This window comes from Sebastes umbrosus, chromosome 6, assembly GCF_015220745.1.
Source record: "Sebastes umbrosus isolate fSebUmb1 chromosome 6, fSebUmb1.pri, whole genome shotgun sequence".
NCBI lineage: Eukaryota > Metazoa > Chordata > Actinopteri > Perciformes > Sebastidae > Sebastes > Sebastes umbrosus.
In genome coordinates, this window is record NC_051274.1 from 25327605 (window position 1) to 25346028 (window position 18424).

Sequence of the window (18424 nt, forward strand, 5' to 3'; positions counted from 1 at the left end):
TAATGTAAATGGATAAATGGATAAACTGAATGTAAACAGGAATCTTGTATGCATATGCATAATCGTAAGTAATAAATATATATACATAAATAAAAAATAATAATATATATATATATATATATATATATAAGGAAAATCACACAAGTAAAAGCAAAATGAGAATCTAAGAAATAAAATAGTACAAAAATAATATATATATATATATATATTATATTATTTTATTTATTATTATTATATATATATATATATTATTATAAATAAAATTAAAATAATTAATAAAATAAGTAATGTAAATGGATAAATGGATAAACTGAATGTAAACAGGAATCTTGTATGCATATGCATAATCGTAAGTAATAAATATATATACATAAATAAAAAATAATAATATATATATATAATAGAAATAAATAAATAAATATATATAAATATATCAATAAATACATAAATGAATATAAATACAAATAAATAAACACATAAATGAATATAAATTCAAATAAATAAATAAATACATAACTGAATATAAATACAAATAAATAAATAAATAAACACATAAATAATAATATATATGAAAAGTTGTTTTTATTTCATTAATACTCCTTTCGCAGTCTATACTTAATTCACTATACTAGCTTACATGACCATATGGGGTAACCCATTGGTCATATTGGGTAAAAATTTAGCAAGAGTTCAAACACATTTTATTGTAATGATTGCTCTTAATGTTTAGATATGTATTACGTTTATAAATTAGTACCTTTTGCCAGAATAAAAGAATATGTTTTTATTTTACTTGATCCAATCACTGCGTTTCCGGTTCAGACTGACGTCAACTTGATGCAGCTGCCACGAAACAAATGGATGGTGCTCAACAATGATGTCTTCAAAATAACCACGTTTGTGTTCATTTTAAAAATTGCAATTTTGATTGATTTGAAAATCAAATATACTTTAAAAAATATTTTGAAATGATTTATTGGACCAATATCAATATCAATATAAAGATACACTGTAAAACACTTTTGAGTAGTTGTAGTTCCCCACTGTGACCACTGGAGGGCAGCAAACACTCATGATCAGTTATACTTTCAGGACAATAGTGATTTAGGGTTGCACTTTCATAAAGTTGGGGGGGTTCAAAAATAGATCCCTATTCTATACAAACTGGTTTAACAATAATATACTTTTAATGTATATATATACATATATATACATATATATATGTATATATATGTGTGTGTGTGTGTATGTATATATATATGTGTGTATGTGGTGTACAGTGTGCGCATGTAGTGCAGTATGCGGTGTATATGTACATATATATATATATATATATATATGTGTGTGTATGTGTGTATTGCATGTTGTATTGCATATTGTATATTATAAATTGTATATTATAAATAATAATATGCGCATATAAGAAAAGATAACAAATAGTCATTATGATTAAGTTAAATATGTAAGTAAGATGTTTTGTGAATGTGAAAGTGAAAGTTCTGTTAGCTGGAGGTGGACTTTCAGTAAAAGCTCGCAGGAATGTGAGCTGCAAGTCTCAACATGATGGTGTACACGGAAATGGGCGAGATGAGGTTGGTAGAGACGTTTCTAGACTTTATTTATTATATTAACTGTGTTATTCGGTCGTTTGCGTCATGAAGAAAATGTCCCAAACTTTGTTCAGATATCTGGTAGTTATGCTAACTGCTAATGTCAAACAACAGGTTATTTTAATTAACCCTTCTATTGTCTTCCCGTCGACCATGCAACTTTTGTCCTCCTGGGTCAAAATTGACCCGGTTTTGTTTGACTGTTTATGAAGCATAAACTATAAATTATCACCCAATTCTGTGTTACACCTTTTTAGCCAACTTCATTCCAACTCATTACCACAAGTTTTAAACTTATTTTTAGAATTTATGGTCAATAAATCAAATTTTTATGAAAATATACCTATTTTTTTAATTTTAAAAAAGCAGAATTTTGACTATAGTTATTATCAGAGTAACACAATGTTGATGGATTATCACAGGCTCGTATATGTCAAAGTTTAGTCAAAACATTTTTTTGAAACCATTTCAATTTTTTGAATGGCAGCAAATAGTGACACCTATTGTCCTCCCGGGTCAAATTTGACCCGGTCTGGTTTGACTGTTTATGAAGCATAAACTATAAATTATCACCCAATTTTGTGTTACACCTTTTTAGCCAACTTCATTCCAACTTATTACCGCAAGTTTTACACTTTTTGTTTTTTTTAATTAGGGTTATAAACCTAATTTCCATGAAATTTTACCTATTTTTTGAGTAAAAATAAGCAGAAATTTTGACTATAGTTATTATCAGAGTAACACAATGTTGATGGATTATCACAGGTTGGTTTATGTCAAAGTTTAGTCAAAAAAAATGTTTGAAACCATTTCAATTTTTTGAATGGCAGCAAATAGTGACACCTATTGTCCTCCCGGGTCAAATTTGACCCGGTCTGGTTTGACTGTTTATGAAGCATAAACTATAAATTATCACCCAATTTTGTGTTACACCTTTTTAGCCAACTTCATTCCAACTCATTACCACAAGTTTTACACTTTGTTTTGGAATTTATGGTCAATAAATCTAATTTATAGGAAATTATACCAAATTTTTGAGTGAAAAGACCCAGAAATTATTAATTATTTTGACTATAGTTATTATCAGAGGAGCATAATGTTGATGGATTATCACAGGCTGATAAATGTCAAAGTTTGGTCAAAAAAATGTTTTGAAACCATTTTGATTTTTTGAATGGCAGCAAATAGTGACACCTACTGTCTTCCCGGGTCAAAATTGACCCGGTCTGGTTTGACTATTTAAATAAGGCATGCAGTAAAAATTATCACCCAATTCTGTGTTTCACCTTTTTAGCCAACTTCATTCCAACTCACCACAAGTTTTACACTTTGTTTTTAAATTCATGGTCAATAATCCTCATTTATATGAAATTAAACCTCATTTTTTTTAGGAAAAAATGCAGAAATTATGAATTATTTGGACTTTACTCAAAATTGTAGGAACATATTTTGATGGATTATCACAGACTGGTATATGTCAAAGATTAGTCAGAATGTTATAAATATTATAATATTCAATGACAGCACATAATGACACCTTTTTAGCCAACTTCATTTCAACTCATAACCACGAGTTTTACAGCTCTTTTTGGAATGTATGGTCAATAAGCCTCATTTACATGAAATTATACCACTTGTTTTTGAGTAAGATAAGCAGAAATTTAGTTATTTTGGATTATCACAGACTGGTATCTGTATGGAGTGTTGATTCTGCATGTAAACAGAAATAAACGCTACGCTTCCGCAAGATGCAATATGAACATGAACAGTAGGGGCAGTGTAGGGGCAGTATGGTGATGTCTGTGACAGGGTCAGGGGTCAGTAGGCATGTCAGCAGTGACAACAATGGCAGAAAGTTTTGAAGACAAGCTAATAGACCAAGTCCACAATGACCTGCATCTGTACAATGTGTCATTACTGCTGCACAGTAGCAATTATGCTTGTCAAAATATCTGGCGACCGATCGGTACTGTTTTAGTAAAGTCGCGGTGAAGAACTCCTTCGTTGCACCAGACAAACTCAGCGATGGAAGCTGGTAGACACTGCAAAAGAATACAGACTACAGCAGCAGAAAGTGAAAGCAGAGGGAAAGTGCCAGCAGACAATTTATTTCTGTCCATTGACTGCTGTTGTCCTACATGTTGTCCTCCATAGCTCTCTGCTAGCAGCAGCATGGATTCTGCCCAGCACTTCCACATTTTCAAATCCAATTTGGGAGGCCAGAACATCAGGCCTGAGACGCATCTGTAGAAATCTGTTTGGAATCGCAGTTTCAAATTTGCATTTCATATGTTTTTTCTGCTGTCCAGACTTTCTAAAATCAATCTGGATACAATCTGGATATGTATTATTATTATGTATGTATATATCACAAAATGGATTTGGGCTTGCAACCTGAACAAGGCCCATGGTGGGACAGGTAAATCCAAGATGTGATAAGAACAGGTTTACACAGCTTTAGCTTTGAAGTTGTGCTGGAAAGCACAATAGTGATACATTCAGTTTGTGTGTGTGGCATGCGTGCATGCGTGCGCATGTGTGTTTGTGCATGGCATGATTTTGTGTTGTCTGGAAGCTCTGGTTCCGATGTAGGAAAAAGTTGTGATAAAATCAGGTTTACACACCTGTAGCTTTGAAGATGTGTGTGTGTGTGTGTGTGTGTTTGTGTGTGTGTGTGTGTTTGTGTGTGTGTGTGTGTGTGTGTGTTTGTGTGTGTGTGATTGTTCGTGTGTGTGTGTGCGCGTGTGTGTGTTCATCTGCTGGAAATGTACAATGCCCACTATAGAGTATGGGTGAGTATTGCTGCTGTGTCTGTGTGTGTGTGTGTGTGTGTGTGTGTGTGTGTGTGTGTGTGTGTGTGTGTGCGTGAGAGTGCGTGTGTGTACACATACGTGTGGGTGCGTCCATGTGTTTGTGCATGTGCGTGGTTGTGTGCACGTGTGTGTGTGTGTATTCATGTGCTGGAAAACACAATAATGTGTTGGTAGATGAGTAATGCAGCTGTGTGTGTGTGTGTGTGTGTGTGTGTGTGCGTGTGTGAGTAAGTGTGTGTGTGTGTTGTGTGTGTATGCGCGTGCATATCTGAGGTCTTTGTGTGTGTGTGTGTGTGTGTGTGTGTGTGTGTGGTTGTTCGTGTGTGTGTGTGTGTGTGTGTGTGTGTGTGTGTGTGTGTGTGTGTGTGTGTGTGTGTTCATCTGCTGGAAATGAACAATGCCCACTATAGAGTATGGGTGAGTATTGCTGCTGCTGTGTGTGTGTGTGTGTGTGTGTGTGTGTGTGTGTGTGTGTGTGTGTGTGTGTGTGTGTGTGTGTGTGTGTGTGTGCGTGAGAGTGTGTGTGTGTGTGTGTGTACACATGCGTGTGGGTGCGTCCATGTGTTTGTGCATGTGCGTGGTTGTGTGCATGTGTGTGTGCGTGTGTGTGTGTGTATTCATGTGCTGGAAAACACAATAATGTGTTGGTAGATGAGTAATGCGACTGTGTGTGTGTGTGTGTGTGTGCTTGTGTGAGTAAGTGTGTGTGTTGTGTGTGTATGCGCGTGCATATCTGAAGTGTTCGTGTGTGTGTGGTTGTGTGCGTGTGGTTGTTCGTGTGTGTGCGCGTGTGTGTGTGTTCATATGCTGGAAATGTACAATGCCCACTATAGAGTATGGGTGACTATTGCTGCTGCTGTGTCTGTGTGTGTGTGTGTGTGTGTGTGTGTGTGCGCAAGTGTGTTTGTGTGTATTCATGTGCTGGAAAACACAGTAATGTGTGAGTACATGAGTAATGTGGCTGTGTGTGTGTGTGTGTGTGTGTGTGTGTGTGTATGCACGTGCGTATCTGAGGGGTGTGTGAGGTGTGTTTGAGGTGTGTGTATGTGTGTGGTTGTGCATCTGTGTGTTTATTTGCTGAAAAACACAATAGTGTGACACATTGCACCACCGGGTCAAAATTGACCCGGGAAGACAACAGGTGTTACAAAATTGAATAAAATACCCATAATGCAACGAAAATAGTGGTCATTAATTTTTTTTGCAAAGACCATAGAAGGGAACCACCCAGGTAATTTTGGGGCAATTACGTGAAAGAAATCCATATTTATGATAAAATGAAGTTTGAAAACGGGTCAAATTTGAGGACAGGAGGGTTAAATGTAAACTTCATCTCACAGGCTGTATGTAAAGTATGTACTTATATAAACTGGGAAAAAAAAGTTTGGAAACTTGTGTTTGGTCGATTATTTCTCTGTTGTTACAATGCTAATTGGCATTGTATTTTACATCGTTGGAAAGCCTGTTTATTAATCTTTACAATGATGTCCAACTTGTAAGGATCATGCATTTGTGGGATGAGCAGCACAGCTGATTATGTGGGTAGCGCCCAAGAAAAATTTGCCAAAATGCTCTGCCAATGGTAAACAGTGTATTCTCATAAGGCTACCAGGAAGCCTGCAATGACTGCCCTTCACCGTCAGGCCCGTTTGCGCTGGTGTCAACAACACAGACAATGAAACCTGAACATGTGGGGGAATGTCACGTTCAGTGATGAGTCCAGGGTTGCGTTCCACGTTAGGTCAGATGATCCTTTAGTATCTGTTGATATAGTGTTCCAGCAGCAGGAGGAGGAGCTGTGGTATCTCTCTTTCACACACCGCAGGTGAAGGAGTCTGTCACTGAAAGACCTATTTAATAACGCACAGGGAGAAGCAGCGCCTTTTGTAGTCCATCTTCAGAACATTGTAGTTTCACCACAGCAAACTGACGTCACTAACATCCACCACCGTCGCATCATAATGACGGAGCCTAGTGAAAGAGCAGTCGGATTCTCCTAGCACCGCTGTTGTCTTTTCCTAACTCCTTCTGAATTCTCCTTCTCATCTTTTCTTGACCTCATGACGTTTTCCACTGAGGTCAAGGAAAAATGGTTAGGAAAAGACGTTAGGACGTAATTATTTGACTTTTCAAACGCAACCAAGGTTCTGTCTGCCAAAGTTGGATGGCAGGGTCAAAGTATGGAGACGACATGGAGAACGCTATGCTGATTGTTGCACCGATGGAGTAACAGCTTTTGGTGAGGGCATTGTCATGGTGGGGGGGGGGGGCATCTCCCTCACTGACAAAACAAGGCTTGTCATCATTGAAGGCCATCTCAATGCAGTGAGATATCAGGATGAGTTTCTGCAGCCAGTGGCGATCCCATATCTCCACAATCTGGCACCTAACTTCATCCTCCAAGAAACAACGCTCTCCCCACCAGAGCCAGGGTTATCACAGACTACCTCCACAATGTGGGAGTAGAGAGAATGGAACGGCCTGCCAAGAGTCCAGACCTCAACCCAATTCAACTCTTGTAGGATCAGATTGGGCATGCTGTAAGTGTTAGAGTGACCAACACAACCATGCTGGCTGACCTGCAACGAATCCTGGTTGAGGAATGGAACGCCATCCCACAGCAACGTGTGACCAGGTTGGTGACCAGCATGAGGAGGAGGTGCCAGGCTGTTGTGGCTGCGTATGGATCTTCCACCTCTACTGAGGCTCCTGACGGTGTATTAAATGAATAAAGTGTAAAATAGCCAATATGTCTTGTTTGTTGCTTGTTACTGATAGAGAGTTCAATCATCCAATCCACCAAACAACTCAAAACAAGAGTCAACACCAGCAGGAGAATACACTGTTTACCATTGGCAGAGCATTTTGGCAAATTTTTCTTGGACGCTACCCACATAATCAGCTGTGATGCTCATCCCACAAATGCATGATCCTTACAAGTTGGACATCATTGCGAAGGTAAATAAACAGGCTTTCCAACGATGTAAAATACAATGCCAATTAGCATTGTAACAACAGAGAAATAATCCACCAAACACAAATTTCCAAACTTTTTTTTACGAGTTTATATATATCTTTTTTTCTTTTCCCTTTGCTTGTGTTCTGCTGTTGTTGCTTGGGTACTATCCTGTGCTTGCAGTTAGTTGCTTTGCTTCTTTAGTATTTTTAAAATTGTATTTTAATATCTGTATGTACAGTTTCTGATCAGTGGTCATTGTCCTTGACAAAAAAACATATTAAAAGAATAAATTGATATAAAGTTACTCTACAAGGTATTTGTTTAACTAACGATTACTTTCATTGTCAATTAGTCTGTTGATTGTTTTCTCGATTGATCATTTAGTTTGGTCCATAAAATGATGAAAAATGTTGATATGTGTTTCCCAAAGCCCAAGATGATGTCCATAATATCTTGTTTTATCCACAGCTCAAAGATATTATATTCTTTACCGTCAGAAACCAGAACTTATTAACATTCAAAAAGCTGGAATTAGAGAATTAAAATCTTTCTTGAAAAATTACTCAAACCAATTGATCAGTTATCAAAATAGTCGGCGATTAATTTAGTAGTTGACAACTAATCGATTAATGGATTAATTGTTGCAGCTCTTCTCAACACAACATAAATCGCTCATATTCTCAATCTACTTTGCTCCAATATTTTGTCCATATCTGTATATCAGGGCTAAATAAGATTATTCAGTGGCCTTGGTGAATCTTTTAATCTACTGTAATGTATCTCTGCAGTCCTGCAATGCAATAAAGTTAAAGCTGCACCTGTGTATAATTTATTATTGTATTCTTTACACTGCAGTCCTTTGTTGGGCAACCAGATTTCTGGGCAACCTCAGGAGGACCCAGACCTTCTGTCTCCAAACCTGAGGCCACGACACCAGGAGTTGATCCCGACACCATGTGGACCGGTGAGTTGCTTCAGCAGAAATGAAACTAAAACATGAGTAGTTCTGAAAGCAGAAGTCAAGTCTAGTTTTATTTGCACAGTGTAATGAAATAGAGGGACACTGAAACAAATTATGTGGGTGTGATGATGGGCTCAAATTTCATCTGAATAATCATTAAATTCATTTCAAACTATTGGAAAAACCTCAGAACCTCAGACCTACTGTGTTGTGAAATTGGACTTGCAGAGACTGGCTCCAATGAAAGTTTTTTTGTCCTCATCACAGGTTGTTTCACATTCTTTGTCCTCTCCATCGCTACCCTCTTTTAGATAAAGCGCTGGTCAGAGCTGTCATGTTTGCTCAAGCTCTACTTCTGCTTCACCATAACGTCTCTGCTGGCGCTGATCGGCCTCACCATATACAGCATCTACAAGCAGCACATGGGCATGAATGAGCCTGATGAGGAGGAAAACTTTACTGTATCTCTCATCCAGTTGGTTGGAATAGGTGAGTACAATCCCTCCATCTAAAGGGAAGAAAGCCATGTAACTAATAGAGTAATGAGTAATAATCATGTGATGAAAACTGGAGGAGACGAATGCATGGCTTTAACATTGCATTTACCCCAGATGGCTTTACTGCCTCATTTTCAACAAACAGAACATAACCATGTGCTGAAGCTTTATTCTTTCTTTAAGTATGTGTATTGTTCTTTTTTATTTGCAGTGTTTTACTTTTCTTAATGATGATTCGCTGCTGTATCACTTTCATCATTCTACAGTTAAGCCTATAAAATAGCCACAACTGTCATAATGAAATTAGGGTTACAACTAACAATTATTTTCCTTATTGATTAATCTATCGATTACAGTCCAAAAGTATTCAGTTTACTATCATACAGTAGAAGACTTATAAAATTCTCACATTTAAAAAGCTGGTACCTGCAGCCCTTCAGATGCGGCATAAGAATATAGCAAATGGAACCAATGCAGTTCCAGGATACAGTATCAGGACCATAATAAGTATAAAATATGAATGAACACTGCATTATAAGGGCTATACTGTTAGAGATACACAGATGATGGAGTGTGTGAGCATTAAAGAAAAATGTGTATGTAAAAGATGTGAGATATGACAAATATGAAAGTGTAGCTATATAAAGAATACCTTATTGTAGAGAAGTGACTTGTGTTGTATGGTCTGTCCCCTGCAGTGTTCTGCGTCTACTACATCATCCGGGGCGTGTTGCAGGAGAATAGACAGGAGCTGTTTATGTTCGGCCTCAGCATGTTTGGGATGATGGTTCGATCGGTGGTCAACTTCGCCGTTTTGGAGTCAAAGGACAAGCAGGAGCTGCTGGTAGGTCGCCCTCTACTGTTATTAAAGAGTAACTTTGGTATTTTTCAACCTGGACCTTATTTCCAGACCCTGATCAGTGCACAGGCCATGTAGACTCAACCACACTGTGGTAGTTTGGGGTGCTGTAGACTGATCTGGGATTGGGGCTATTAAACTAGGCAAGGGTATGGGTCAGATATTCTTGATGAACAGAAAAGTATGCTATTTACTGCATTTAAATACATTATATATACATACAAACCCATGCTTCCATAATAGTGGTAGTATAAGAATAATTAAAAATACTATGTAAATTGCTGCATTTACCCTATAGTCACATTTATTTTCCCTGACAGAGACCTGATACTTTATGAAGTTCAATTCTAGTGTTTTTTAGGTAAATATTAACTGCAAATAAAATATAATGGAATTGGGTTTGATTTCCCAAAAAACATGCAGAGAAGGTGGAGTAACTTTTGTCTGCGGTCTTCCTCTCACGCTGCATAGAGCCCCAACAAACTCTGCCAATATATGGCAGCCTGTATGTGTATGAGGCAAAACACAAAGCAAAAATGACCAACAATCACTCGCTACTGCGAGTAAATCTTAATCACTGCCAGCATAGATAACGATTAATGGAACTGAAGTGTTAAACATAATGAACTCAGAGCTTCTCTATGGACAGTATGAAGACACTGTAAAGAAAGAGATTACAATACGATTAGATAAGATTCATACTAGCTGCTGGTTGCTTCTAATAATGTAATGACGGGGAATAACAGCAGATCCTCATAACTTTCTTCCTGTTGAAAGTGTCATGCTTTCACCACTAGATGTCACTATTGTTGAATGTATCGGTCACGTCTAGTTGTGTTAGTCTTTATATCTCTGGCTTGATAGCATGACTGTTAGTTGATGTTTGTTGATGCTGAATTATCTACATTTATGCCTTGATATGGTGAACGGGGGTTGCTGGTAAATTGTGAGAAACAGATTTTGGCTTGTACAGAGGGAGAAAACACCTGTTATCTGCAGTAGTGTTTCTTCTCGCTAGAAGAATGTCGGGTCCTATGAGTTTCTCCTGTTTAGTAAAAGGTTTGCTGATCAGTGACCTGTAGACTCTTCATGACGCATAGTTACTGACTCCTGCCCTGAATAATGGCTTAATAGGATTTATCACCCTGCAGGAAACACTATGTGCATGTCATTTCTCTATAGCTGGCAGCTGGTCAGTCCGTCCATCACTTTGGTCTGAAATGTCTCAACAATTATTAGATGGATTGCCTTGAAATGAGGAGGATTAATCCTACTGATTTAGGTGATCCTCTCACTTCTCCTGTAGTGGCACCCTCAGGTCAATGGGTTTTATTCATAACTAAATGCCTGCAAAACTACATTAGTATTAAGTATCATCACTCATCATGACTGTATAAAGGATGTTGTATATATCGAATTAGGCATCCATCAGCATTGATTTACGATCTGTGATCTGTTTGTGTCGCAGGTTCGTTTTGTGTGTATCATGTGTTTTGGCGCGATCCAACTCTTCTGCACCATGCTGCTCATCTGGAGGTCCAACGTGATGGCGTTCCGTGCGGGCTGGGCCTTGATGAGCGACCAGGAGCAATACTTCCGCCTCAATCTGTGTTCCTCCATGGTAACCTTTGACCTTCAGGCTCAGGTACATGTATATTCCTCAACACAGAAATGTGACATACAGACTCCACAGTGCGGATGATAGGACACTTTTTACACTCATTAGGTGCTTTTCACCTGAAATATTTAATAGGATGTAAAAGGTTCTAGGTTCAGCTTTATTGACATTTTATTTATATATACTGTGTGTATATATATATATACAGTATATATATATATATATATATATATCAACATGGGAGTGGATAAATGTATGTGTATATTTATTATTGGAAATCAATTAACAGAAAACAATGACAAATATTGTCCAGAAACCCTCACAGGTACTGCATTTAGCATAAAAATATGCTCAAATCATAACATGGCAAACTCAAGCCCAACAGGCAACAACAGCTGTCAGTGTGCCAGTGTGCTGACATACTATGAATTTTTTTAAAACTACGTCTTTTTTCAACATACTATACTATGACTTTTTTACGTTGTTTTTCTATACTATGACTTTTCGACATACTATACTATAACATTTTTACGACTTTTTTCGACATGTTATACTATAACTTTTTTCAACTTTTTTTTTACATACTGTAGTATGACTTTCGACCTACTATACTATGACTCTTTTTCACTTTTTACGACATACTATACTATGACTTTTTTCACTTTTTTAGACATACTATACTATGAATTTTTTCACTTTTTCGACATGCTATTCTATGAGTTTTTTTACAACTATCTTCCACATTATATGCTGTGATTTTTTTAACTACTTTTTTTGACATGCTATAGTATGACTTTTTTTCGACATGCTGTTCTATAATTTTTTTCCTCTTTTTTTGACATGCTATACTATGACTTTTTTAACAACTTTTTTCAACATGCTATAGTATGACCTTTTTCACTTTTTTCGACCTGCTATACTGTGACTTTTTTTAAGACCTTTTTCTACACATTTTAGTTTGACTTTATTCAACATACTATACTATGACTTGTTTTTGACATACCATAACTTTTTCTTTTCACTTTTTTCAACATACTATACTATGACCTTTTTCACTTTTTTCAACATGCTATACCATGATTTTTTTCGACATACTATACTATGAGTTTTTTGCGACTTTTTTCCACATGGTATTCTATGACTTTTTTAACAACTTTTTTTAACATGCTATACTATGACTTTTTTACGACTTTTTCCGTCATACTATACTATGACTTTTTATCACTTTTTTCGACATGGTTTACCATGATTTTTTTCAACTTCTTTTGACATGCTATAGTATGACTTCTTTTCATATTTCGACATACTATATTATGACTTTTTTCACTTTTTCCGACATACTATACTATGACTTTTTTAAAGATCTTTTTTGACATACTATACTATGACTTTTTTTCATTTTTTTCGACATGCGTTACTATGATTTTTTTCGACATGCTATACTATGACTTTTTTCGACATACTGTACAATGAGTTTTTATCATTTTTTAGTATGACGAGGGTTTGCCCTCTAAAGTAGTTTCTCTCTCGAGCAATCATTACAAATTGCTGGACAAACTTCTGCTCCTTGCTCGTAAATGCATCCTGCTAAAATGGGTGAAAGACACCCCACCCACAGTAACTTTCTGGTACAGGGAGATCTTCAACGTACTGCCACATGAAAGGATGAGTGCAGTCCTTAGGGGTAATGAGGGCTCATTTATTAAGATCTGGAACCCTGTCCTGGACTATATACCATCAGAGCTCAAACACACTCTGTTGAAAGGCCAATACCCTTCAGGGTGGAAGCAGAATATGCCTAGTGCCACGTAAAACATAAAATATATTTCTATGATCACCGTTTACCATTCATGAGAGTCTGAGGACAATATACTTTACTCTTTGAGATACTATCTGCTATTCTTGTTGTCTTTTTTTTATTTTTATTTTTTTATTTTTATGTATATGTATGTATGTATGTATATGTGTATGTGTATGTGTATGTATGTATGTATGTATGTATGTATGTATATATGTATGTATATGTATGTATGTGTGTATGTATGTATGTATGTGTGTATATATATATATATATATATTTATTTTTACAGTCAAATTTAACCACTGTGTTATTTTATGTAAAATGTCCCTTTTCACCCGTTTTTTATAATTCATTTATTTTTATTTATTGGTTTTGGTGGAGGGTGGGGGGGGTCTGACTGTATAGAATAACTGTTGAACATAACATTGCTGTGAGCCTTCTGTTCTGAAAATAATAAAAATATGTTGGAAAAAAAAAAAAAGTCATACTATAGTACGTCGAAAAAGGTGAAAAAAGTCAGTATACAGTATAGTATGTCAAAAAACGTCATGCAATAACATGACGTTTTTGTACAATGTCGAAAAAAGTCGTATAGCATGTCAAAAAAAGTAAAAAAAAATCATAGTTTAGTATGTCGAATAATGTCATGCTATAGAATGTTGAAAAAAGTCATAGTATAGCATGTCGAAAAAAGTGGAAAAAAAGTCATAGTATAGTATGTCGAAAAAAGTCGTATAGCATGTCGAAAAAAGTCATAGTATAGTAAATGTTATAAATAAATGTAAAAATGTTATAATATAGTATGTCAAAAAAAACTTGAAAAAAAGTCTTAGTATAGAACGTCGAAAAAAGTGAAAAAAGTCATAGTATAGTATGACGAAAAACGTCATGCTATAGAATGTTCCAATAAGTCATAGTATAGTATGATGAAAAACGTCATGCTACAGAATGTTCCAATAAGTCATAGTATAGTATGATGAAAAACGTCATGCTATAGAATGTTCCAGAAAGTCATACTATAGTAGGTCGAGAAAAAGTCATTGTATAGCATGTCGAAAAAAGTTGTAAGAAAAGTCATAGTTTAGTATGTCGAAAAAAAGTGGTATAAAAGTTATTGTATGGCATATTGAAAAAAGTCATACTATAGTATGTTGAAAAAGTCGGAAAAAAAAGTCATAGTATAATACGTCTAAAAAAGTGAAAAAAGTCATAGTATAATACGTCGAAAAAAGTGAAAAAAGTCATAGTATAGTATGACGAAAAACGTCATAGTATAGCATGTTGAAAAAACTCATTATAGTATGTCGAAAAAAGTAAGAGAAAAGCATGTTGAAAAAGTGAAAAAAAATTTATAATATAGTATGTCAAAACAAAGTTGAAAAAAAGTCATAGTATAGATGTTGAAAAAGTTTTTAAAAAGTCAAGGTATATTATGTTCAAAAAATTGGTAAAAACGTCATATGGTACGTTATAAACTGTCAGTATAGAATGTCTTAAACAACTTCATAAAAAGTCATAGTATGGGATGTCTTCAAATGAGCTACTGACTTCATTAACGACATGTTGTTGCCGTTTCAGTTGTGTCTGTGTATCCTGATCACAGGGTTGGACTTGACCATGTCTACTGCCAACAGCATTATCCTGGGAATCGGATTGGTTTGGGCCTGCCTGACCGCCGTTATCGGGGTTTTTGCGGTGAGTGAACTTCATGCACATTCACTAGTAAAACTGCTCTTTGTACAAAGGGACAATAAACTAATAAGAAAAGGGAAGACGTAGTGGGTGTAACTAATTGTTGTTTTGCAGGTTTTAAAGGGAGCCAAGGTCTTAGTTTGGGTCTTCATGGGGCAGTACCTTCCTCAACTAGCCTTCTTGATTTATCTGGTGTACACGGTGAGTTCAAATATTTCAATTTCTCTGAATCTGTAGGAGTACCAGAATGTTTTATGAAGTGGACTGGCTTTTACAAATACTAATCCACTCATGCCGGGTAAACACTACATGAGAATCGGGTCGATTTTGGGCACAAATGATTGAACCCTTGATGGTTCTAAAGATTATCTTTCCAGATTTTCCTGTGGCGTGAGGTATGTTAAGAGTGTTTTTTACATCCCCCGATCGGCTTGGAGTTACATCCTGGCCGCATCGATTTTGAATTGTAAATATGTTCGATATTTACAATCGGATATTCTTTTGTGTGTGGGGAACCCTGAGGACAGCTGATGACGCAGTTACATGAAGAACGATAAGCAATTGAGAAACAAGCTGACTGAAGCGGAAGGATAACCATCGCCGCAGCTAATGCATGAGCTAATGCATGAGCTAATGCAAAACGCGAAGCATAAAGTAGTCGTAAGATGGAGCTCAGAATAAGAGGACCAACTTGTTAATTGGTGGCAACAGCACGAGTGTTTATTTAAAGTGTCTCCATGACTTTATTCATCCATCCTTCGTGAATTTTCAGTACAAAGTAGTGCAAAAACTAACATCGCTAATTCCTCCTGCCCGTCGTCCGCCAGGTTTGTTTACACTAAAGTCACGTTTGATCGCGAGAGATTTTGCGAGATTTCCATTTTGTTTAGTCTGGGCTCTTGTTGTTGATGAATGGAATCTGCAAGTGTGTGGTGTGCTGTTTTGGCAAAATCTTTGCTCACCACACACACAAAACTGTTAAATTTATCATAATGTGTCTTTCTGTGTGGGGTTTCTCACATTTTCAACATCTGTTAAGATTTGAAAAATATTATAATGTGAGCCAGCCTTCAGTCTGATTAAACTTATGCAAGAGTGGCTTTCCCTAAGAACACTGTAGTGCTCAATATATCTTGAGGCCATTCCTCAAGACTATTAAATTAGTTCCTGTTGAAAAAGGCTCAGTAATTTCCTAATACAGCTGGGTACTGTAGTTTTTAGCAAATGTGACTGAAATAGGAGTGAACAGAGCATTTGTTGGGGACTATTTTTGCATGATGTTGTATGTGGGATTGAGTCAAAATAATAGAGGTTTTCCCCAAGGTTATAATGAAGTATTTTACCTGTAGATGTTATATTATACATTGTATATCATCCATGTACATTGAGAAGTGGATTACTGCAGGAAAATCATGGGTTTGCTTTAATTACAGATGGTAAAAACATGGCATCAGGACGGAACGTACACCCTGGAGGCAGCTACCATCACTGGAGCTTTGATTTCACTGTTTATTAAAGTGGCTGTATTCTGGGGCCTCATCAGACTGGTGCACAGCTCCACTCAACGCCTGAGGGAGAGGAGTGAGTAAACCGTCTGATGTCACTGCTTTTCTTTTCTTGGTTTCAAGTCCTTCAAACTCTGAGCAGAAGACCAAACAAATGCTACATCAGGGGGGCGTTGACTCATCTTTGCAGATTTCTAAATATTCTGGTCTACTTCCCTCTTTATGTTGTCTTGATCAGGTCACTGATTCTGAGAGTTTCCCTGACTGGACTGACCTTGAGTGCATTTATGTTGGCTAGAAAGCTGCAGAACACCAAAATGTTGTACTTAATTACTTTTTTTTTGCAGTGTTTGCACCCAGCGAGTGATAAAACACATCCGGTGGTCGTGGACCAAGGACACAGCTGCATGCTGAGGAGCCTACGTTAAGAAGCTTTAGCACTGTGCTGCTGACTATGGAGCTCACATTTATACTTAACATCAACTCCACCAAAATAGTCAGTCAGCTGATATCTTTTTTTAAGCTTAATGTGCCGTTTACTGTAAATGTGTGCCTATCTACTGATGTAAAGCATCACAACTGAAACTACATCAAATGCCTTTGTAGATTGGATTTATAATGTTTTTTTTATTATTTAGTTTTTACTGTAATATGCATTGTAATATGTTAATCCATACAGTTTGTAGACACCAAAAGTTGGTACTTACCTTTCTGCAGCACCTTAATACATTTACTCAAGTGTTTGTTTTTATTCAAGTTTCTGTAAAAAAATTGAGATTGATGTTTTGATTTGTTGTTCAATAAGAAGAGTGAGAAGGAAGTTATTTGGCTTTCACGTTTTCACCTTCATCTCATCTGATCATTCCAATAAACGGATATTTTCACGACATGGCCGTCTGGAATGAAGTGGTGTAAGTGGTGAGTGAGAGTGGTTTGAAAATTGTCAGCAGACGCCACTTTGTTTCATGTACGTATCTTAACAACGGCTTGTATATCCGCGGTCCTCGGTCTTCCGGTTATCCGTTTTGAATGACAAATACAGACAACTGCCACATGCTGGTAGGGAGAGTTTGTTCCTCTCACGCAGTAGTTGGCCGTCGGCTGTAGTCTTTGCAGTGTGTTCGAGTGCAATATTTTGGCCAAGACACAGGAGACGTGAGGCAATTCAACAGAAGGCCTTAGTCGCCGCAAGTTCTCTGATGCCGGTTTGAGTGTCTGGGCCTTTAGACATTGATCTCGAATAGTTAAGGTTAGGGTAGGTCGTCGGACAGCGAGTCTCGCAAGAGTTTTTTTCAAGTTTTTGCCAGATTTCGCAATTTGCGGGTTACCTTCTAGACATGACCGTGAAGCATGTTGATCAAACAGGAGGATACACACTTCCTGGTTTAATTTTCTCTCCGTTTATTAAAGTGCTCTGGGAAAAAAAAAATAGTAGGATTCATATTATAAACATTAACAAACTTACCGATACAAAAGTCAGAGTTACAAAAGTGAAAAGCACTTTGAGAGAAGAGCTGACAATGCTTCATAGAAAAGATAAGTCAATGTCAGGGCTTTTTTTTTGCAGAACTGTGGTTTACTGAGACTTCACAGCTCAGACCAACATTGGAAACAAACTATATATGTTTTGACACATGGATAAATCTTTAATCCATGTGTCAAAAACGTGATATAGTTTGTTTCCAACATGGATCAAGTTGTCCTGGAATGCATTTTGAATAAGTTTTGGCTCTATTTGAATGTACAAGTACAAGTACTTCTGACCAAATACAAGCTGTTGAAAAACTGAGTTGGAGAATCAGAACTGCTAAAGATTTTTTTTCTGTCAACTAAAAATAATTAACCAAAGAACTTATTAATGTAAAAAAGTACCAAATAGATTTATTTTCAGCAATGATACATTGTAAATGGGTTAATAAACATATAGTCTTTACAAAATACATCTTATTCAAGCATCACATACACACATGGACAAAATTGTTGGTACCCTTCCGTTAAAGAAAGAAAAACCCACAATGGTCACTGAAATAACTTGAAACTGACAAAAGTAATAATAAATAAAAATGTACTGAAAATGAACTAATGAAAATCAGATATTCCTTTTGAATT

At 36.5% G+C, this 18424-nt stretch overlaps 1 protein-coding gene across 1 annotated transcript; it reads left to right on the forward strand.

Moving 5' to 3' along the window:
* Positions 1-1519: 1519 nt before the first annotated feature.
* Positions 1520-17204, forward strand: LOC119490448. Its single transcript, XM_037773845.1, has 9 exons — positions 1520-1592; positions 8238-8346; positions 8655-8832; positions 9539-9684; positions 11168-11344; positions 14697-14813; positions 14925-15011; positions 16244-16391; positions 16663-17204. Exons 1-9 carry the CDS (start codon positions 1561-1563, stop codon positions 16680-16682), a joined length of 1014 nt encoding a protein of 337 aa, XP_037629773.1. The 5' UTR covers positions 1520-1560; the 3' UTR covers positions 16683-17204.
* Positions 17205-18424: the final 1220 nt, after the last annotated feature.